This window comes from Electrona antarctica (genome assembly GCF_951216825.1).
Source record: "Electrona antarctica genome assembly, chromosome: 2".
In the NCBI taxonomy this organism is placed as follows: Eukaryota; Metazoa; Chordata; class Actinopteri; order Myctophiformes; family Myctophidae; genus Electrona; species Electrona antarctica.
In genome coordinates this window covers 18,435,603-18,459,488 of record NC_136807.1, presented here as the reverse complement: position 1 = coordinate 18,459,488, position 23,886 = coordinate 18,435,603, and the positions used below count along the sequence as shown (strand labels likewise).

Here is a 23,886-nt window from a genome sequence, read left to right as displayed (position 1 = left end):
GAATCATCGTTTTCTGCAACACAGGCCTATTTCGCCACTACATAGGCCTATTTCTACACTAGTGTCAATGGATATTCAGCTGACTTGTTGTCACCTGCATCATCCTTAAATTATGAAATAAATTCACTGACATTTAGTTACGCCTTCTGTATTGTTTTGTCAACACGGTATTCGACAGTGGGTAAAGAAAAATGCAAATATTTGTAATTCATACATAGTAGAAGCGAGTCCCCATCTATTTCTGTATTTCATATCATGTTTCAAACAGCTGAGAGAAGTATGATTATTTACATATAACCACTGAGATATCCCCTCATTGAGGCGTCATGTAAAGTGCCTGGAGTTCCCCACAGCTCAGAACCTGGACCAGTTAGAATGCTTTCATGGTCCCCATGCAAACTGCCACTGAAAGGTTTGTGACCAAAGGTGTTGACTGACCATCCAACTAATCAGCATGAAACTTATGGTTGTGTGAGAAATCCTGTCAATTGAGTAGATAATGATGCAGATCACTAAACTCTTTAACTTTAATGCTACTTGGAAAGACCAGGATTACATTTTGGATCACATAATCTGCATAGTTTTGTTGAACAGTAAAAGGCATTAGGGAGCGTGCGATATTTAATTCTGTCATCCATGTATACATGTTGAATATAATCTTAAAGAACATGGAAGGAAATTGAGACATGTAGGTCTCGTACTAGTCTAGTACTGTGGTAATGCATGTAATCTCAGATGCTTATGTACTGGCACAAAACCAAAACTCACAATTTAAAAAATGTGAATTCAGAAAATGTCGAAATTCTACATCTGAGACAAGGGAATGTTGATATTTTCAAAGGCATAAAATAATCTATAAAACATCTGTTTTAAAGACATGCAGTTTACACTTTTTTCTCCAAGAAAGCAACACATACTGTAGTCTCATCAGAAAGAAGCCTAGCTAGTCCAGTGTCTGACCACTTACCGGTACAAAACAAAACATACATGAGAATGTCCATAAGTGAAAAATGAAGTAAAAAATAATTCAGTAACCTACATAATCAAGTTCAGTGCATTTTGGTTAATTTGTTTTAAGCCACGAATGGTAGCATGAACTGTTACCTTCATATACCGTACATACTCCTCCCTCATACAGTCTGTACAGTTGAGACATGACATTGCCTCTCTTCTCCTCGACCATGAAACCCAAGTTGTGTAGGTCACTGAAGCCTAAAGCTGAACTCCAGTCTTATTCCATTGTGTCAGTATTTGTTGATCCCAAAGATCCGTACTCCATGGAACTGGGGCAACTTTGGGAGGACGACACTGAGGAGGGAGCTTGTGTTGATTAGGAAGTGAGTGGCATCATATTTTGTGTAGAAACTGGCAAGAATATACCTGGAGGAGAGTGAGAATTAAATTATGTAGATATATTTGGAAGACAAAAAAGGTAGGACGCTATGGATTTCACTAAGCAGCATGCAAACTTACAGCACGATGGGTGAGATAGTGAGGAATTTCCGAGAGGATGTGAATTGGATGCCATAGTCCATCTGTTCCCAGTGTGTCAGAAGACGAGCTTTACCTTGGTCTGGTGTCTCAAAAGGAGTACCTTTGACCGTGTGTAAAAACAAGTACATCACCTGTAGAGAACCCACAGATATGCATGAAATGTATCAGTCACACAACCTGACAAATCGAAAAGGGTCATATTAGTCTGCCTACTTACCCTACAAGATCTCGCTCTACACAGCTGATTCAAATTAATGATCAATGCTTATTATCAAGCAAGTCACACAAGACCCAAGTCACTTAACAAGCCATTTAATCCCCATGCCGAAATTCAGGTGTGATGACCATAATTCACACAAGGCCTCATGGGACATGTTCTACCACAGTGAGATATCACTTCAACCAGAATACCATCTCTGGTAGTCTTTTAAACAATAATTTAGTGCTTTACAGCAACTTTTACTGACCAGATTATGGATTACGTTAGTGAGGGTCCAAACAATTGGTACAGTGAAGAATGGAATGCTGAGGAGGACTATGTGCAAAACGACGGTCAGCAGCAGGTATGTCAGCCATATGCCTCTGCTGTTCATCACTCTTGTGTTGGGGTTCACCTCGCTGTGAGCTACGCCCACATTCATCCTGAGAAAAAGAAATTATGCAATGCAAATTGTGATGGTCAATATTAAAGCTCCAGTCCATCCATCTTGATTTGATATGAGACCTTTATAAAATGTTGCAGCAGCTAGATGTAGTCCATGTCTGCACATTTATTTTCAAATGTGTTTTTCCCCTAGGGCCTGATTATTTTCAAGTTAAGTTTTCTTTTAGGCATGCGTGTGGAAAACCTATCCTTGTCTCATTTGTACAACGATGGACATCTTTCTTTAAAATCAATGTTTTCTTGTACAAAGGGTCAAATGGCAGTCTACAGTCAGTCAGTCACATAATTTAAGTGTTTCTAATAGTTTCTCATAGACATGAGTCGTAATTAGAGGGTGTTTTCTTAATTGTGGTATCTATGGATGATAAACTCTCCGATATTGCACCCGTATAGATAACTTGGGTTATGCTTTGTCTCTGTCAAGTCTTTGTTTCATAAAAATCCACTTAAGACCTGTTCTAAGCAACTTTCTGTCAATAACTTCTGTGCAGTGGTTATTTTTCTATGTGTTCATGATTTTGTTGGAAATCACTCAACAGTCCTGCATACCACCTGTTTAGAAATTGCACATATGCCGGAGGCAGCAGGACGTGTTATGACGAGTATTTCCAAACTCTTTAACAGAGAAAAAAATCTCTGCATGGAATGTAGACAGAAAGTTGCTCATACAATGGATTTTTATCAAACAAACTACCTTGACAGGCACAGGATAATCAAGCGATCTGTACAGGTTCAATATTGGCGTTTAACATCCAGTCAGATAGGACTTTCCTGTTTCAATGGGAATATAGCAGCAAGAAAATTGTAAAATGCAACACATTTGCATATGCATGACATAAGACGAGGCATGAACAGCATCTCATCTCAAAACAGGAAGGAAGAAATTGTAAGCAGATTTTTTTAAGACTCCATTATTGACTGGTAGAGCAGGCACTACTCCTACAACTGAGTGCTGGCGGGAATGTGGTGAACAGATCAGTAATCATACGCATATCTTTTGGACGTGTCCTAAATTACAGCAATTCTGGAATAATGTTTTTAATGACATTAACAGAGTGTTTGACACTCGGATACCACAAGATTTCAAGACAGCTATTCTAGGAGTAGTGCCGACTGGGTTCGAGGGTAGGAAAAAGGTGTACCTCCTCCAGATATTGTTAGCAGCGGCCAAAAGACTATCACAATACATTGGCTAGGAAAACACCCTCCAACCCACGAACAATGGCTAAATAAAGTAAAAGAAATTAGAGACATGGAAGAAATTACTTATTTGGTGAGGCTACAAAATGAGCAATTTGTTAAGAAATGGACGCCCTTCGCGCGCATCGAGATTTAACATTACAAAGATTGATGGACACCCCCCCCCCTTCCCCCTCTTTCCTTTTCTTTACTTTATTATTTTTATTCTATTTTATTTCTTTATTTATTTTCTTTCATGTCTGTTGAATTACTCTATCAAGATGTTGTCTTTCATGTTTACATTTCTTCATTATTATTGTTGTTAGTATTATTTATGATTATTATTTTTCAAATGTGTTACTTTCTATGTTGCTGCGGTCTCCTTGGGGAGACAATTCTGTATTGAATAACTGAATGATGATATATGATGCATATGTATAAAATGTATTGTCTACCCCGGCAATGACAATAAAAAACAATAGGTTGGAGAAAAAAAAACAGGAAGGAAGAAAAGCAAACAAAATATGATAACATAACCTAATCCTCATCACCAATCATGATTAATTCATGTAGGCTTTCGTGTGAGGGGAAGTAAGAATGCATTGTGCAACAGTGGCTCTTTGGCTAAGATACGAGGCATTTATGAACTGATCTCACTTCAAAACAAACAGGAAAACGCAACAAGTAATTAAGTCAATATGACAACAAACCTAATCCAAACAGTCATAATAGGAAGGAAGTTGTTTCATCTATGGCTTTCATGTAATGGGAAGTAATGATGCAGAACATTAAGTCATACTTGGCAACAGTGGCTCTTTAGTAAAAAAAAAAAAAAAAAAAAGTAATGGGAACATGGATTTTTACAGCACTATTACTCGACTAACTTCTCCTTTAACACATGCGCATAACTAAGACACCGCCCAGCTGGAATGCAGTGTGTGGGAAAAAGGTGCGCAACAACTCCAAAAACCTCCCCACAACATATTCTACTGCAGTCTGCAGCAATCCACGTCAGTAGAAAAAAACTCAATACGTTTGCAATGAAGTTCCAACTTCCAAGTCGCGAACTGCCTAAACGTTTCAACGTTAGCTAGCGACTTAATTTAACGGGGTATCCGGAATGCTCGCTAACGGCGATCGTTTGCTCGCACGCACGCTACAACTAAAATTGCATATAATATGACGTGTTAGCATCTACCTCTGTTGACTAATGTTATGACACTTAAAGAGCAGGTTTAGATACACTGATGTGTGTGAACAACGGAGACGTTTTCGTTTAACTCGAACAGTCAAGTTTAAACACTTAGATCCAACTTTTCATTTCCAAGACACTCACCTTCCTGTTTATGCTGCTGACCAGGAAATCCCTGTGTGGTTGACCACGCCCTCTATTGGCTAAACCAGTGGTTCTCAAAGTGTGGTCCAGAGACCCCCATTGGTCCTTAAGGTGGTTCCAGGGGGTCCCCAGCGAAATGGGTTAACTTTAACCGGTTTAACCCTATTTACATAGACTAGTTTAAGAGAAATCTTGGAGGAAAAATATATAATACATTTGGAAATAGCTAGGCCTATTGTTGAAACATTTTAACAATGGCCTACACACAATTGGGGTCCCTGCACAAAACATTTTCAAAAGGGTCCGTGGCCAAATACATTAATATGGGGGTCCATGACTTTTCTACCAAAAGGCAGTCCCTGCCAGGCAACAGCCGTCACACTGTTGACTAGCTGGGGTACTAATTAAGGGGTATGGGGTATAAATTTCACAGTGGTAAAGTGGCCACCCCAACCCCAAGTTATAGGCCTATTGTTTTATTACAAGGCCTGGTTGATAGCTTTATTCTGATTGGTCAATCACTGAATTTAGCCTGTTATTTTTCAATAATGACTTTTACAGCCTACTTTTCATTTTGCTGATGGGAAATTAAGTTTATAAAAGTAATCTACAATTAAGTAGGCTACTTTTACTTCACTTGATCCATTTACATTTTATAGGCTAGATATTTTTTTTAACTCCACAATATTTGATTATTGATTATCGATCAAATTAATCAAACATCTTGACTCATGAGTCAATTACATAGGCCTATATGATTCTGATGAAAAGATGAAATATGATGTCAAAACAAAGGCAAATGTTGCACTGGAATCATTATGCAACTGTAAACTGTAAATGCAACTTAACTAGCCTATGTGCATGTGTGTGACAACCTGTGCACACTTGCGTATGGAGGGAGGGCAACTGGGCATGATCACACAGCCCTAAATAATAGGCTACCTATTAATGACCCTCAATCACCAGTAGGCTACATAATTGCTACAAAACGAATCACAGAACAATATCGAAAAACAGTTATTATATTTATTTATGCACAAAATCATTATGAATATTACTTTGAAGTTATAATTTAGGTCACCAGAGATTTCGACCCAGGACTATTCGACCCGGACCATTCGACCCGCTCTCGACCCGCTTGGACCTGACTTTTCGACCCGGACCGCGAGAGAGAGAGACAGAGAGAGACATAGAGAGAGAGAGAGAGAGACAGAGACCTAATAATAATAATATGTACATTGATTTACCAAACAATTATTGTGTTGGTGTTTTTATTTACCAAACAATTACAAAGCTAATGGAGGCTAATGGAGGCTAAAGGGAGCCACCCACAGAGACACAGAGACACAGGCCATCAACGATCACATTCCTAAGGCTAGCAGCCACCATCCTCATCCCCATAGCAGAGTATGACGTTTTTTGCTAGTGGGGTTTTGTGAATAATCACATGAAGTATAAAAGTATGATATATAAGAAAAGTTATAGCTATAATGGTAATGCCTTTATTGATTGTATGCTGTGATTTGAATACACTATATTTTGTCATTCAGTCATAAAGTGACGTTCAGTCTACACATTAGCAGCAGCTCTGTGTTGTCTGACAATTATTCTTGCACTCATTTTATTCTCCCATATAGAACGACACAATGTAACATAGCTCTGTTTACACAATGCTGTACCCCCCTCCAACTGTATATGTTCCCCATCTTAAATCCTGAATATGGAGAATTAGGCATCATATATGAGATGCGAATATTATAATTGGGATTTCATTTATATTGCATATTTCATCTTACTTACATTTTGTTTACAAGGTGAACCCTCTAGGGGTTACACCGTTTGTCTGTTTTCTGTTTTTATGTTTTGTGTGAGGACTGCGGATGAAAATTAGCATCTTTGCTAATCCCGGTGTATTTACGTTCATGTGACGTTCATTAATATGCTCTGTCCTGTCTAAATAAACAAATAAAGTAAAGTAAAGTAAAGATAATTCGACCCGGTAAAAACGGGTCGAACGGACTCGAATTTGCGGTTGGTCGAATAGTCCTGGGTCGAAATCTCTGGTGACCATAATTTAAAGGGAACTATCATGTCTACATGGCTATACATTGAGGTGGCACATGCAGGAAGCTGTGATCTCCCACAGAGCAGGGATGTTTTAGGAAAGCACAACTTCCTTCTTCATCAGCAAACTTGGCTTGACAGGGAAATCCAGTCCCGTTGGCGAATATTGTATTCATAGGCGACCATTTCCTAGGGTGCGCTCGTTTTACTCCGCCGGCTACTACTAGTAGGGCGGGGCTCTACTAGTAGTAGTACCAAGGACCGCGCGGGCGGAGCTTTACCTTCTAATACACGCCTATGAATACAATATTCGCATCCCGTTGAACATGATTTCCTCAGCAGTGTCACAGTGTTTAGATTATAAACAGACGAACATATTTAATCGCTCATATCGTTTAGAATTAGAACACTAGGTGTTCTCGTGAGGTGTTTGAGGTGACTCGTGTTCTAATGTATTTTATAACCATAAATAAACATTTGGCATTTAATAATTACACACTGGTGTTTAGGTTTTAAACGCGTCACATGTTCCAGGGATTTACAGTGATGCAATTTCTATTATGTATAATTAATAAATGACACTTATGACAGCATTTACACATGCTTAAAATAATATACTTTATTTTTTTCAACCAATCAATCGATAAATCAATCCCAATCAATCGACATCAATCCCTTAAAAGGGGACATACAGATGCATAATATATAGGAACAAAGATAAGATACCAGTACACTTTGAATAAATAATATCGATAAATAGCCTACCATAAATACATGAATACAATAAATAAATTAATGAATAAATACATTCATTAATTCATAAAAATTACCAAAAAGGTAAAATACGAAATCCACATTGACACATGGGAGAATCTTGGTTGATAACATTATGTCATCATCCTTACTTGTAAGCAAATTTGACCAATATGGTCACACGCTAGTCTACTATAGGACGTTGAAGCTTGGTGTGCTCAACTCTAACATTTTTTGGCTGAACCCTGCACGTGATTTGTTGGATCACCAACTGCAAATACACGGGCAACAATGATGGAGAAGGAGAAGAGTCTGTCAACGGTGTAGTTACACAGGGCATCATTTTTCCAGTTTTTGATTTTGGGTTGCCTTGCTGTTGGCTGAGACCTGCTAACAGCGGTCGCCTATTAAGAAAAGAGTCATGTCAATTTAGAAGAACGGAGTAAAAAAAAAAGTGCATGTACATATGTAGGCATATAGGCTACACTCTAGGCTACATGGTGGATACAATAATACTCAGGGTTTTATACTCAGTCAGATGTTTAATTTGTCAAAGTGTTATGGTTAGTGTAAAGTTTGCCATCTTAATTTCAAACAAAAGTGCCTTTAAGTGTCGGTGATCATACCTCCAGGATGACCGTCCGGGTTTTGTCACATGCCTTCATGTCCATATGAAGTTGTTGCAGCGGCTTCACCAGATGCAGTAGCTCTGGACAACGTCTGTTGTTGAATTCCACAACGTCGTTGATTGTCTCCACAGCAGAGATGTAACTCACCAGGGTAGCAAACAGCTTCCTAATACAAGTCTGAGAAAAATAAAAGATAAGCCTACACATGAAGTTGTTATTAGGCCTATTCTGTATGTGGTAGACTATGGGCCTATATATTTCCCAGCTTACCTGCTCTGGGTCCTTGAGATTCCCAGGGCCGCATTTGTCTTTGGCTTCAATCCACTCAACTTTGGCTTCAATCCACTCAAATGGGTCTGTGATAGGATATTTGTCCACCGGATCTGTACCATTATGTACCTATAGCAATCAGAATTATTTTTATTGCCATGCAGTATATAGCCTGAAGAATTTGTCTCTGGTTGCACGTATAGGACATATTATTTTTGTCAAATTATTTCACAAGACTTTTTCAATGTAAATGGCCACAATGGTAAATACAAATAATATGTGGTAGTTTTTGTTTTTGTTTTTTGTAAAAAAATAAATAAAAAAAGGAGAAAAGAACTTACCTCAAGTGATGCCAATTTGGCAATCTCATTAAGCTCAAGAGAGCTGTTTTGTAGTCTGATGCATGCAGCCTCGTGGTGTCCGGTGGTTAGAGCGCCTAGTGCGCATTTAAAAAATAAAACGATAAAAGCAGTCTCTATGAAATACAAGTGCATGGTTGCTTCACGGTTGAAATCAAATCACTGGTGTATAGCCGCCCTATAGGGATGTCTCTGTCGTCTTCGTGTGTCCTCTGTGAAGTAGCGGACCGGCTTTATAGAGCAGCAGCTGTGAGTCACGGGAGGATATAGCCAGGAGGACTTTCCTGGGGCATCCTCCAGGTGAGTTACTTTGAAGCAAATAGTTTTGCTTTTGCCAAATTACACAGTAGGCTATACTACTCTGTATCTGTGAAACGATGTGGGTATATATATTCTATTGAACATCTGATAATCATATTTTCTCTATACGGCGCGCAGGAAAGGAAATTCAAGGGGAGCCTTATTTCTTAAATATTGTAATATCACCAATTTGATATGCAATGAATTGGCCACGAGCTTTAAATTATAAATTGGTTTGATGGCATGTGACCTCAATAAGGATAAGAATATATAAGAACATTGCTTCGTCCAATATGCATAAGCCCATATAAGAAATTGACTGCGCACAGTGCGCAGTGAGCAAATGTATAGTAACTCAAGGTGGAAATTTTGAACATGAACACACATGTCTGACTGTATGGTAGCCTATATGCCAAGTGTACGTTTGGCAACCCATCGCAGTCTATAGCCTATATACTTGTTATACGTGTTAATTTTCTTTTTCGAATGAGATATGCTCAAGGCAAGCCTACACGTCTTGGACAGGTGCGTGTGCGCAATTACGCACCAGCACGGAAACCTATAAACACAGGCTTTCACTGATTCAGTCACACGTTGCCAAAAGAAAAAGGGAGATGCATTCATATTTGTATGTAACTAAGGAAGGAGCCAACATAAGACTAAAGGATCAAGTTCGTCATATGAAGGAGTATAAATCAGCCTTAAAAAAATGAAATAGCGCACAGAATAGAAAACTAATCATATTTAGGCATTTAAAAAAAATATATATATATATATATATATATATCATATTTCAAATATATAATATTTGAATATCCAAATATATTTAATAATATATTATTTAACATGCTCTCAAATGCACGAGACTTGTTGGACGGAGGGTCTCGGGGATCCCCAGTCGTCCGCGAGGAGCCCGCAGCGAAATGATTGATATAGTAAACAAATATTTTTGTGTAACCTACAAGAAGATACAGTTCAAGAATGGCTATTTGATAGTGTTATCTCGTCTCTACACATATGAATTCTGGACCAAAAGGTGACAGGTGCAACTTAACGGTCAAAATGTCAAAAGAGGCCCAATAAAACAAGTCCACTGCATGGTCATATATCTTCTTATAGGGAAGGAAGATCTAGGGGAAGAAGGACATTTCTTGTGTATAGGCTGCCGCTGTATACTTCCCGATTAATGTATGACAAGAACAGCCTATCTCTAGACTTGAAGGCTTATACATTTGTCTAATCTGGCCACTTGCTGACCACTATAGGCTACATGTGTTCATGCTGACTGCCAACTTCCTACAACAGATCAATTAAATGGTTTCACAGCTGCTAAACTAAAATGCAACAATCCGTTTATTTACGGCAGGCCAATATAGGCTAAGGCCCTATATGACTGTCTAAATTTAATTAACGAATTCAAACATCAATCGTGGCACGATATCCAAAACGGGGATATTATGTGAATCAAACCGGATAGCATAGGCTATAGCCTATACCTGTTACTATTCTTCCCCAAATAGTTATCCAAGTAATTGTGCCCATCTTTTCTGATAGAAAAGTGTCCGGTATACTGATTGATTGATCATTGAAATCATTATTTATTCTCAAAAAATAGTATTTTTGCAATGGCTACAAAAAAGCAGTCACATACTGAGATGGCGATTTAAAATCTAGAAGTTATTCGATTGAGATCATCATAGACTATGGGCGTATAATGTTCAGCATGTACCCGTCTAAATACCTCCTTAATGTCAACGAAGTCCACACCCACAACACCAGAGGGAGTGCAACAAACCACGTGCAACCCATATTCGGCACACACAAGGGACTAAATTATTTTCGCTCCTATGCCACCAAAATGTGGAACGCCCTACCAACAGTCATTAAGACATGCGAATCCCTTGACTCCTTCAAAACCGCTCTCAAAGGGCACCTACGGACGGCTGCAATTCAAAACTGCATATGCAGGCCCCCGTATAATCGGAATCCCCTGATTCTGATTATTCCATGCAGGAAGAGGAGGGGGGGGGCACAGCATTGACAGATTGACCCCTCACCCCACACACACACACACGTGCGTGCGTGTGTGCGTGCATGCGTGTGTGCGCGCACAGAGCCTTCTGTAATGTTAAATTATAGCCTATATGATTAGGCCTATATTTCACATGGTGCTAATACCAAAGCACTATTACATTAAAAAATCACACCTGTGTGAACTGAGTGGTGTAAGGTTTTATATAGCATGATCAGCTGTGGTCTGACGTAATGTCTGACGTAATGAAATAAGGTAAGGTATTATGTAGCCTGATCAGCTCTGATCTGACGTAATGAAATCATACCCGGATGTGATTTCACAACTGGCTTTTTCTGCGCAGAGAAAATGACCACGGTTGCTACGGTCATCCAGTTCACCCGGGTGTGATTTAATTACGTCAGAAATTATTTTGAACATAGCAACCATGGTCATTTTTTTATGCACACAAAAGCCAGTTGTAGGAGTGGTTTACACCACTCAAAAATATAGACTAGTGTCAAATTATCAGGATTCTGAAAATGATCTTTATGAGCTAAATTTAGTTTGTTGTTTTCTAACTTATTGGATGAACTCTACCGAGTTCAGAGCTGAGGGCATTTTCAACCTGCAGTTTGTCCCTGTCCAAGACCAGCAGTGCCGAGTCATCTGCGAACAGGAACAAGTTGCAGTCACAAGCTGAAGTCATGTCGTTTTATTAGGAACAATAGAGGCCCTAGTATGCTTCTTTGTGGAACGCCACAGCACACTGGGAAGGGGGGGGGACAGTGTTCCGTTCACTTCCACCATCTGTTCTCGGAACAATGTCGTCGTCCCCCCCCCCCCCTCCCAGTGAGCTGTGGCGTTCCACAATATATGTAAACGACATGACTTCAGCTTGTGACTGCAACTTGTTCCTGTTCGCAGATGACTCGGCACTGCTGGTCTCGGACAGGGACAAACTGCAGGTTGAAAATGCCCTCAGCTTGGGAACACCTGGGAAAAACTGAATCCATTCTCTTTGGATCTAATAGTAATCTCATCAAGGCAAATGGCTTCTTGGTTAGAGTTGGTGACAATGTTATCACACGTAAAGATGAAATTACCTACCTAGGTTCCATCCTGGAGGCTAATCTTTCCGGTGATAAAATGGCCACGAACGTAATCAAAAAAGTCAACCAAAGAACAAGATTCCTTTACAGGATCTCCTCACTGGTCAACAAAACGAACCATGTACAACACCGATTCGGCACAAACAAGGGACTACATTATTTTCGCTCCTATGCCACCAAAATGTGGAACGCCCTGCCAACAGTCATTAAGACATGCGAATCCCTTGACTCCTTCAAAACCGCTCTCAAAGGGCACCTACGGATGGCTGCAATTCGAAACTGGCCCCCGTAAAATCTGAATCCCCCCCACCGCCCCCCCCCTTTTTCCCTCACTGTATATGTTTCTTTTCCCTTTTTACCTCCATTATGATGAATTCCTGTTCTGTTCTTTGTCTATATAGAAGTGTCTATACGTCTCTAAAGGTTTTGATGAATTGAACATGGTGGACCCTATTGTAAACAAGTGTAATGCCGTCCACTCACAGTTAACAGCCTTTGTATTGAGTTTGTGGTTGAAATGTACTGTAATTCTGCAAACTGTTAATAAATATTTCAATCAATACAAAAAAAAATGCTTTATTTTCAAAACTGTGTAAATCACAAATTCACAATTATTTGTTGGCTATATATTTTATATGGGGTATTATTCCCATGATGTGGCGCAAAATGGCATAATTGCAAGGTGAGCTATTATAGCGTAATAACCTCGATCGCGTCACCACCATTGCTTTCCACCGAGGAGAATAGCGAGCGCGAGTGTCTTGAATGCGCCCCATAATATGGGGCCCATATGCCCCGGAAGTTTTTAGTTGTTTTTGTTATGAATAGAAGGAGCATGGATCGGATGCATGATATACAAATAGAAGATATAAAACAACTATCTAAAGAATAGGTGGGTGTTAGGTAGAGTGGATGTCTTTCCCCCCCAGTCCACTTAACGACAAGCTATGTCTGTGGTTAAGCCACAGCTATCATTTGCTTTTAACCGTGTTGTTCTAGTGAGCTAACGCTATTTGCTAACATTGGCTCAAAAACATCCCTGATGCTGCGGCACTGTCGATAGCCTAAGAGACGAGTGTGGCTAAGAGAGACAATTATTTGTTGATGACATATTCATGTGTTAATATTTTATCCTCCATTGATAAGTTGAATACATAGGACCACAATAAACAAGACCTCTGGACCTTTTTGGTATGCATTTCATTTTAGCCCAAAAGACTATACCTCCATGCTGTTTAATCAACCAATCAATCAAAAACATGACTAGATAAGATAACTTGTGGGAAAAGGTTGATTAAGAATAATAATTAAAACACATATAGTTAGATATTGAAGAGGCAAGAGAAAATTTATATGTAAACTCGCATCATGTACAGAGTTAAATCCTCAGTGTTAACTTAACTCGGAGTGTACAAATGTCACTCCGCTCACGGGGACGTTACAGTTCTTATAAATGATTTATACACTCTGAGTAGCTACAAATGGATAAGTCACTGAGGATTTTGTACCTTGCTGTCCCCCATGTTCCAGGTTGACACAGTCGTACTCATGATGAACTTTGACGATCCAGGGATGGGCGAATATTCGCCCACTCTCCACGGGACCCTGGATGCAGGGATGGAACCCACAATGGACCCACGCTTAAATTCCAGTTTAATGCAAGGCGTGGAGCTTGATCCAGAGGGACTTGATGGACCAGACTCTGTGCACCTTTTAGAAGGAATGTTCTCTGAGCTGCACAGTGTGGTTGCAGAAGGTGGCATCCCAGTGACTGCAACTCATTTTGATCTACAAGAAGAGATGCTTTGGATGGGCAATCATAGGGTAAGGGACTAGGGCAGGATGATGTGGACAAAATCAAATATCACTATTTTGGACGATATTGTGAGTGACCATAATATCTTAATATTTATTTTTTACATTTTTCAAAACTCTTCAGAAAGGAAAGTTATTAAAACAAGAAATGGCAATACTTATGCCATTATCACAATATTACAAAATCCCAGACGATATCTAATCTCATATCACATTCACAATATCAATATATTGCCCTATACAAGACTATAGCACCAACATAATATTATTTTGGAGACTTGTTATTCCTTTTGCGGTTTCATAAACATTGAAACATTTGATGTTCTGCTGTGTTATTGATATTTCTCTGAATCACCGTCTTTCTTTAGGGTCATGCCAGCTCCTTCTTTGGACCTACTATGGGTCGCTATTCTTCTTTTCAAGTGCACTCAACTGATGACATCCGCGCCATTCAGAGCTTGGAGACGGGCGTACTATTCCTTTCTAAGAGCACCCTCAAATGCCACACTCGTGGAGGCATTGTCATGTTTGATTATCCGTGAGAGCTGCACATAATATATGCCAGTGCTTTTAGATAAGTGATTGTTTAAACATTTCAAACATCAGATTTAAATGTATCACTTATTGTAAAAGGGCATGTTTATTTCAGATTGGAGGAAAGCTCTGATATGCACAGTCTACTTATGACCGATAACAACACGTTGCTTGTGGGTGGACTACAGAGCTGTGTGGTTGAATTTGACTTGAATACTGTTCAGGAAACTCAGAAGGTGAGCGTTAGGGGGTAGAATTTAACTTTATTGAATGGAATCTATTAACCATGCATTAAGCACATCATTTGAATTAGTTAAAACTTTAAAATGGCAAACGATTAACCACTTCCTTGCTGTGTCTTTGCATTGATATAGTTCACAGTTGATGTACCTGGAGTGGCAATCATGCGCCAGTCCAGTCGATTCTTCTTTTGTGGTCACACATCTGGAAAGGTATGGTCAAATGATTTCATCCTTTCTTTTAAATTTTTGTGTAATATATGCAGTTTGTGGGGGGACAGGGCCCCCAAACTCTCCAATCATCTCAGAGTTGCTCCCTCCCTCCTCTCCTTCAAAACCTCACTCAAAACCCACCTCTTCAAGATAGCCTTCCCCAGCTGAGGTCTGGTTAAGATGTCCCCCCCATCCCTTGCTTAGCCTTTTATGTTTTAACCTGATATTTTACTTGCCTTGCCTTGTTTTTTGTTTTTTTTATATTATTATTTTATATTATTATTATTTGTTTACACAATTAAGCAATTAACCTTGTCTTTTACCTTCAATTGAAACCAGGTTACCCTTCGTGACATGCGCACGTTCCAGGTGGAACACGAGTTTGACGCATTCTCTGGCAGCCTGTCAGACTTTGACGTCCATGGAAACCTTCTGGCTGCTTGTGGATTCTCCAGTCGAGGAATGAATGGCCTGGCATGTGACCGCTTCCTCATGGTGTATGACCTCCGCATGATGCGAGCTGTAACACCACTTCAGGTGCACGTGGATCCCCTCTTCTTGCGCTTCATTCCGACTTACACAGCACGCCTGGCCATCCTCTCACAGACAGGTATCGAAATACTGATTGTGACATTATTTTGACAAAGCTTTTAGTGGAAAATACAAGAGTTTATCTGTGTCTGCCTTTGTTGTACACTGTTGATATTTTGCCTTTGGTCTCTGAATGCAAATCTTATTTTTTTTTTATCTAGGTCAGTGCCAGTTCTGTGAACCAACTGGGCTTGCCAATCTTGCTGATGTTTTCCACGTTAACACTGGGGGCCAGTTGCTCATGAGTTTTGACGTGTCCTCCAGCAAACAAGCCTTGGCCTTTGGTGACTCTGGTGGATGTGTGCACCTTTGGTCAGATGCCCCAGAAGTGTCTTACAACAGCTTTTCTCGTGAGACAGAGTTTGCCTCACCCTGTCTGGTAGACTCACTGCCACAGCTGGATTGGAACCATGACCTGCTGCCCTTGTCTCTCATCCCCATGCCCCTGACCAGCACGGAGACATTGCTGTCAGACTGGCCCACTGCACTGGCTGCTCCCAGTCCAAGGTTGGCAATCAGTCCATAATTCCTATAGCAACTTAATTATACAATGAACATGCAAGTAAATAAGTAAATAAAAAATGCACATAAACAGAAGTTGTTGTTTGTATTTATTTATTTATAGCTTTTCTTTTTACATTTTCAAAAATATCGGATCTACAGACTCCAATGCATTGTGAGCTTGTAGATAGGCCATTTTAGAAAAGATTTAAAAGGTAAAAAATTGGTACAGAATCTGCATAATTGCCCATGTGGTCAAAAAAGTAAAATGACAATAAACAAACCCTTCTTTTGTGTTTAGACGAGCACCTCCTGTGGACCCAGAAATCTTGCGCACAATGAAAACGGTTGGATTCATTGGTTATGCAGCCAATTCTCGCACCCGTCCTCGGAATCAGGTATGTTGAAAGCCTACAATGCTGATTTGTGTAAATAAAGGGATACAATTGTGATAGTAAATTTATTTATGCTTTAGTTCTGTCACTTACGTATTTTAGTTTAGATATTTCATTTGAAATACACTTTTGTTTTAACCAGGAAGGTTCACAGCATTCACTGATCAAAAACATTTTTTTGTTTGATTCCAGGTTCCATACAAACTTAAAGAGGTGGAGTTAGATTATGATAATTACAACCAAGTGCCTGAGTCGCCAATTGGCCGCGATGAAGAACCACACCTATATATGGTCCCCAAGAAGTACAGGAAGGTTTGAACTCATTTTGTTATATCCAAAAGCATTGATTGTCAAGCCTGCACTATATTGCAGTATGAGTGTGTTGATGACTTGTTTCCACTGGCTATTTCCACCAGGTTACCATTAAGTATTCTAAACTGGGCCTAGAGGACTTTGACTTCAAACATTACAACAGAACACTATTTGCTGGCCTTGAACCTCACATCCCCAATGCGTACTGCAACTGCATGATCCAGGTATGAGTCTGAAGAGTTTTGTCAAATTCTTATGCTATGTTTTGTAAATCATCCTTGGTCACAGTCATGTTCAAGTCGACCTGTTAAACCCAATTTTTGTTAAATTTGGTTGATGCATTAGGTGCTGTACTTCCTGGAGCCAATCCGCTGTCTGGTCCAGAATCACTTGTGTCAGAAGGAGTTCTGTTTGGCCTGTGAACTAGGTTTCCTTTTCCACATGTTGGATCTGTCTCGAGGAGATCCATGTCAGGTACTTTTACCACAAGGCCACTGAAACTGTACATATGATGAAGTGTTAGAGTGGCTGAGGTTCAATTCCCCTACTGGGACACAACAAAAACTATAAAAATGCCACCCAATGCATGCCTATTTGGCACGCAGCATCAAGGGTTGGAATGGGGGGTTAGTCCCTGTGACATACCTGTTACCTGCGACATATCAGCGTCATGTCCAGAGGGTGTACTTCCTCACTCTACCACATGGCTCGGGAACTGTTGGTTCCCAAGGCTACTTACAGTAACATCATGATGTTATTTCCTTTATTGGGGAATGACTTACTGGTTAGGGTTTATACCGAATTAAATTTCATGCATTACCCTATAGTTCTTGTCCGTCTTGGCAACCCACCCTGCTTCCACTCTTGCAGGCCAGCAACTTCCTCAGAGCATTCCGTACTATCCCTGAGGCATCTGCCTTGGGCCTAATCCTGGCAGACTCGGATGAGCAGACGGGCAAGGCTAGACTGGGCCGTCTCATTCAAAGTTGGAACCGCTTTATCCTTACCCAGCTGCACCAGGAGACACAGGAGCAGGAGGGTCCACAGGCCTACAGGGGAGCCAGTAGCAGGTCAGGGCAGGCAACATAAAGACACAACCATGTTGTCAAATCTAATGTGTAGTGTGTACATCCTTCATCACGGCAATGCTTAACCACTTACATTCTATGTACTTCATTGACTGGTGTCCCCCCAGGATATATACTTGTTTCCCTCCTTTCCCAAAATCTCTACAAGATAATCCTCAAAAATAAACCTCGCATATTATGACATGGCCAAAATAGGGCCACAAGGGTTGACGTGGTTAACGTACAGTTTGTTTGGATCTTGGTATAAAGTGAGAAAAAAAATACATGTAAGGGGGTATAGTCTAATAAAGTATTTATGCCTCGGAGGCTCTGATGTGTTGATGTTGCCTCTGTTGCAGTGCTCTGGGCTCCTCTGGTGAGTCTGTCATCGGAAGACTGTTTGGATGTGAAGTTGAGAACAGCAGCCTGTGTCGCTGTGGCAAAGAGACGGTTCGCTCAACTCTCACCTTGCTCTTCACCATCCATTATCCTGAACACAACTCCCATGGTTAGTTCTCCCCCCAAAGGACCTTTATTAGTCCTTTGGGACTATCTTTATTAGATTGGAGTGTTTAGGCTGTAGAAAATGAATAGGGTGGCTTTACAATTCTTCCAATTCTACTTCATGACCCACCAGATAAGGTGATAAAGGAATATGAATTTGCTGAGATCCTGCAGAAGAGCATCTGTCTTGAGCAGAGCACTCAGGCGTGGTGTGAAAACTGTGAGAAGTACCAGCCCACAGTGAGTGCTTTCCTAAGCTTAATGTATACTTCAGTGCACAACCTTGTCACTCAATGGGAATAACTGATTGGCCGACCGCGTTGATCAATGGCAATAACTGATTGAAAATGATCATTTTGAGGGACGAACACCGGTCATGCAACAAAGTGTAAATGATCCCAAAGCTTGTACAAATTATGGCAGAATTAATTTATTCCATATTATGACTGAATTAATTTATTCCATAATGTGTCTTCAAAAATACTAATATAGGTACAAACGCGTAACATCAGGTGTTTACCAGATGTTCTGGTCATCAACTGTGAAGTGAACAGTGCCAAAGAGGCAGAATTCTGGAAGGTTCAGGCAGAGGTAGGTGTACAATAACATCATGAAAGGTTGATAAAAAAACATTTTCACTCAATCATGAATTTAGATACACACTGTAATCCTTCCCGTGCTACTATACCATAGCAATACTTTGTTCATTGTGTTAACCACTTATGCACTACACACAATGAAGAGCAAAAATGGCTGATTTACAAGCTTAAAACACGTTGCCGTGTTGTGGGTGGGGGGGTGGAAAATGTTAATGTTGTCATTCTACTCTCTTTACAGTATGCCTATAATAAGGCTATGCAGAAGGAAGCGATGGAGCCCTCCAAGCCTAAAGAACCCCAACCCATGCCCACAGAGTGGTGCTTGGAGTAAAGATTATTTTATTTTTTAAATAACTACCTGTATAATTTCCAGCTAGTGTCTACTGTCTGTGACTTCACAACATTCAACTTCACAAATGGTCAATTCACCAAGTTAGTGCTCTTCCTTCTTGTGCAGTGGAGAATACCGGGAGGAGGGATGCAGTGCAGAGAACTTGACCTTTGATACCAAAGCAGAGGACCTACGACATGTATGGATTCCTCTCGCTCTCAAGATGTCAATCAGCAAGAGTCAAGGGCTGGAGGTCAGCAACTGGCCAGAAGGAGAAGAGGTGAGAGGGTACCTCTTAATTTATTGTGTCCATGCTCTTTATTTCCTTCTCTGAGAATCGTATATGAAGTTTGAATGTGATGTATTTATATTCTCTATGGTCCTGCCGTAGAGATTGTATTCAATTCTTTGATGTTTTGTCTTTCTTTTCACTCCAGTTTTGCATTTTCTTCACTCTAGTTTGCATGTGTATTAACTGACAGACATAAAAGAGTACTAAAATGAATCAGAATTAGGGCATTATGGCATAGAGGTAAAACACTCAACCACCACCACCACAGAGACCTTGCAGGTGGGAAGCTGCCAAGCTGGCCTGGGGATCTTGTTTGTGTCGGTGCACAAGCGGCCTCTGCTGGTTGGGAAGGGAACTGGGGAAGATAAACATCAGCATTATGCTTTCCTGTTAAAACTCCTCATTGAGAGTTGAAAATGTGTAGTTGTGCACAGATGGAAAGAAAATCATATGGACACTATTGTTAATAGTACAGGTAGAGGTAGTACAGTCAAAGCTAATGCAAATATAAGTCAAACTTATGATGGAGGTCAATACACTAAATACAGGGTGCCAAGACAGTTGACCACCCAAAATTTAATTTGTGAATGCTGGAAGGTTAACCATATGGACATTTATCTACCAAGTAAATTCTAGTCATCAGCCTACCGTCTGCCACCTCCCCACGTGTTTTATTCAGCTAGATATGTCTTGCACTGTATGACTCCTTGTGTTGACTCCCTCCAGTTAAGTGCTGCTGAGGAGGGTGAAGGAGTTTTTCTCTATGACTTGGTGGTCACTGTCCCTCACATACTGGACGCTCGCACAGGAGGCAACTTGGTAGCACACATCAAAGTGGGAGAGACCTATCACCAACGGAAAGAGGTGAGAATGCACCTCAAATGTACTGTTCCAGAGAGTAGAGATACTCGACAGTGAGTAATGCTTGTATAGCATTGGACCATACTGACGCTGTGCATGAATATGGATATTCCAACTAATGATTTGTCTTTATTTTAGGGGGTCACACACCAGCAGTGGTATCTCTTTAATGATTTCTTAATTGAGCCAATTGACAAGGTAAACGTTTGGTTGTCTTTAATCTGTCATAATAATGTGATTTATGTAGCAGTGTTGTAAAGACTCATAAGCAAAGTGTTTTCCATTATTTTCAGGCTGAAGCCGCACAGTTTGATGTGAACTGGAAAGTGCCAGCCATGATGTATTATGCCAAGAGGAATTACCACTCCAAATATGACCTGCGCAGTAAGTTTTACTCTAGAAACAGGTTTTTATTTTGTTAATGCGCCATTCAGCACCAACTCTTCCCCTTTGAAATCTATAGCTTAAAAGTTAAAACCATTGCTTTACTTATTCCCCAGTTAAGAACCCCATCGAGGCCAGCGTGCTGCTAACAGAGGCCTCATTGGCTCGGAAGCAGAGGAAGAGTCATGCCACTTTCATTCCTCTCATGGTCAGCGAGATGCCCCAGGCTGGAGAGCTGGTGGGGTTGGATGCCGAATTTGTCACACTCAACCAGGTCCGTCTGGCATGTTCTGTTACTGTCCTTTCAGTGTGTCATGCCATATCATCGCTGTATGGCAGAAACCTTGTATGTACAATAATTTTTACTTATGAGGAAATGGAAAAAATAACCTGTTTTCTAATGTCGTTATTATTTATATTCATATTAAAGCTCTTGTTAATACTTTTCATTGGTTACATATTCATAAATAAAACCTGCATACAGACTTAACCACTTTCAAGTGTATCCGCTATTTTCCACTACCTTTGCACAACACATGACATGTCATAAGACGAAGTATAATGCATTTTCTTTATGATAAAACACAGAAAACATTACATTTCCAGATTCAAGGTTTCTGCCCAACAGTGACGATATATATAGTATATGCCTGGCCAGTGGCTGCATAATCTATATATTTGAATGCCTCCGCCATCAACAACCAGTGGCTGGAGGCATTATATTTCTGGGTCGTCCGTCCATCTGCCTTGAGGGAATTTCATGACATTTTGCACAAACATCCACTTGAACTCAAAGGACGAACTGATTTAGAAGTAGGTGGTCAAAAGTCAACGTCCCTGTGACCTCATATCTGTCCCATTTATTTTGTGAAGGCAATATACAGTTGGAGGCCATCGATATTGTCCTTTTCTTTTTGCTGAGGTTTGCGTGATCTGCGCAAAAGGACAGTTAACCCATTTTGGGCGGGAACCCCTTTTGGTGTTTTAAACATTATGTTATAATTTAGCTATTGAAAAATAGCAGACCTACAAGCTCGTAGCGCGCCACTCGGTGGCGCGCTACGAGCTTGTAGGTCTGCTATTTTTGAAAAATCGTGAAAATATTTATTTCAGAAAACTGGAGGATTTAGAAGGATTTCTTAAAATTTTGAGGTCAGGCCTAAATGGGTCAAATGATAAGGGACAATATCGGTGGCACCCAACTGTATGTGTGTTGTTGACAGGAAGAGGCAGAACTGCGGAGTGATGGCACCAAGTCCACCATCAAGCCCAGTCAGATGTCTGTGGCCAGGATCACCTGTGTGCGGGGGCAGGGCCCCAATGAGGGCGTGCCCTTCATCGATGACTACATCTCTACACAGGAGCAGGTATAAAACATACAAAACTCATCTGCAATTTATAATTACTCTTGTCAATTTTGATTTGGAGTATTTATTTATTTACATTTGTCAAGCTAGGAAGGAGAAGATCAAATTCAGAAACCATGGCACAGTGCTTTTCCCATTCGTTCTCATACTTCTATATTCTTTCACACAGGTGGTTGACTATTTGACCCAATATTCTGGCATCAAACCAGGGGACCTGGATGCTAAGATTTCTTCCAAACATTTGACCACTCTGAAGTCCACTTACCTGAAGCTGCGATTTCTCATTGACACTGGAGTGCGCTTTGTTGGCCATGGTTTGCAGAAGGACTTCCGGGTTATCAATTTATTGGTATGTTTAACTTTGAGGCGGCATAATTTAACAGCCCAATTATAATTACACAGGGTTTCTGTTAATTTCATAATCATTGTTCTTTGTCTTTACAGGTGCTAAAAGACCAGGTCGTTGACACTGTATATCTGTTCCACATGCCTCGGAAGAGGATGATCTCTCTAAGATTCCTCGCCTGGTACTTTCTAGGTGAGTGCTTTCCCCCACCCATTAAGGTTTATTTCCTGACAATTTAGATGACTACATTTTTGGCAGTGGTCCTTGGTATTTCTGGAGTTCACATCATATCAAGCCATTTGAACAGGCAAAATATGAATAGATGTTGTCTAAATTATCCTGAGAATTATACTCAATGTTTGAATCATTGTACCCAGACCTCAGCATCCAGGGAGAAACGCATGACAGTATCGAGGACGCACGCACCGCTCTGCAGCTCTACAGGAAACACATAGAGCTGAGTCGCGGTGGTGGGACAGACGAAGTGAGGAAGGCTCTGAAGGGACTCTACGAAAAGGGACGGAAGATGGATTGGAAAGTCCCAGAGGTTGACACAGGAGATGGTCAAGGTAGCCCAAAATGTACGCAACTTGACATCAAGTAAAATGTACTTTAGGCCATTTAAAGGGGTGTAATAATAGCTTCAACGTGGATGTCTTTTACTTTTTTTACTTGATTCATTACAGAAGGCAAACTCATGTTTGGCCAAACTGTTTGAAAGTCATCTTTTCTCTTCCAGCAGGTGGTGCTGTCTTTCCCTCTGTGATGGGGCTGTGAGCAGCTGTGAGCAGGAGACAACCTAAATGAATTGAATTCCAAATCAATCTTACACATTCTTGTCTAGTCACTGTGTCACACTTTGCATTAAGGTGAAAAAAATTGCAGAATATCTTTTGTGCCCCCCTCCCCCATCATGTACAGTGTCTACATTTCTGTTGCCTGTAAAATATTTAACAAAAAGCCAATAATGTTTTGCTGGCTCAAGGACTGGATTTTCTTTTGTAATGCTAAATGTTGTAGCGATTGGAAGCTAAACATACCACATTACCAAACATTCAGATATACATTTTTTTATGCGTCTTACTTTTTTAAAGGTTCTGGATTATGAAAATAAAGTGAATACCATATGTGTTAAATATTATGGAGGAAATATTCTTTCCCAGATCTTTTCATGTTGCATCCTCCTTGATTGTACAGTCTCATAATTGTCCACAATTCATGAAGATATGATGGTGCCGTGCTTCTGTAGATCATTAGGCTTTTGATAAAACATTGGCACAGACAAAATATAGCTGCTTAGTAGAAGTAGGAAATTCAAAAATACATTTTTATTTACTGTCATGAAAGGAAATGATTGACAGCTT

General features: G+C 40.2%; 1 protein-coding gene across 5 annotated transcripts; it reads left to right on the top strand.

Annotated features, from left to right (window-relative positions):
• The first annotated feature begins 1,836 nt into the window (after positions 1 to 1,836).
• Positions 1,837 to 23,663, top strand: pan2 (poly(A) specific ribonuclease subunit PAN2). Of its 5 annotated transcripts, none has more exons than XM_079513169.1 (26): positions 1,837 to 2,057; positions 13,702 to 13,995; positions 14,355 to 14,524; positions 14,636 to 14,756; positions 14,895 to 14,972; positions 15,312 to 15,582; positions 15,725 to 16,070; positions 16,366 to 16,462; positions 16,652 to 16,771; positions 16,876 to 16,995; positions 17,117 to 17,245; positions 17,642 to 17,841; positions 18,198 to 18,346; positions 18,476 to 18,582; positions 18,835 to 18,933; positions 19,180 to 19,268; positions 19,399 to 19,552; positions 20,291 to 20,428; positions 20,564 to 20,623; positions 20,719 to 20,809; positions 20,926 to 21,083; positions 22,033 to 22,176; positions 22,346 to 22,525; positions 22,621 to 22,714; positions 22,900 to 23,091; positions 23,265 to 23,663. In XM_079513169.1, exons 1-26 carry the CDS (start codon positions 1,968 to 1,970, stop codon positions 23,297 to 23,299), a joined length of 3,726 nt encoding a protein of 1,241 aa, XP_079369295.1. In that variant the 5' UTR covers positions 1,837 to 1,967; the 3' UTR covers positions 23,300 to 23,663. The 5 variants fall into 5 exon arrangements, with proteins under 5 accessions (XP_079369295.1, XP_079369294.1, XP_079369293.1 ...); XM_079513168.1 differs by having other exon boundaries at positions 23,262 to 23,663; XM_079513167.1 differs by having other exon boundaries at positions 22,900 to 23,103.
• Positions 23,664 to 23,886: the final 223 nt, after the last annotated feature.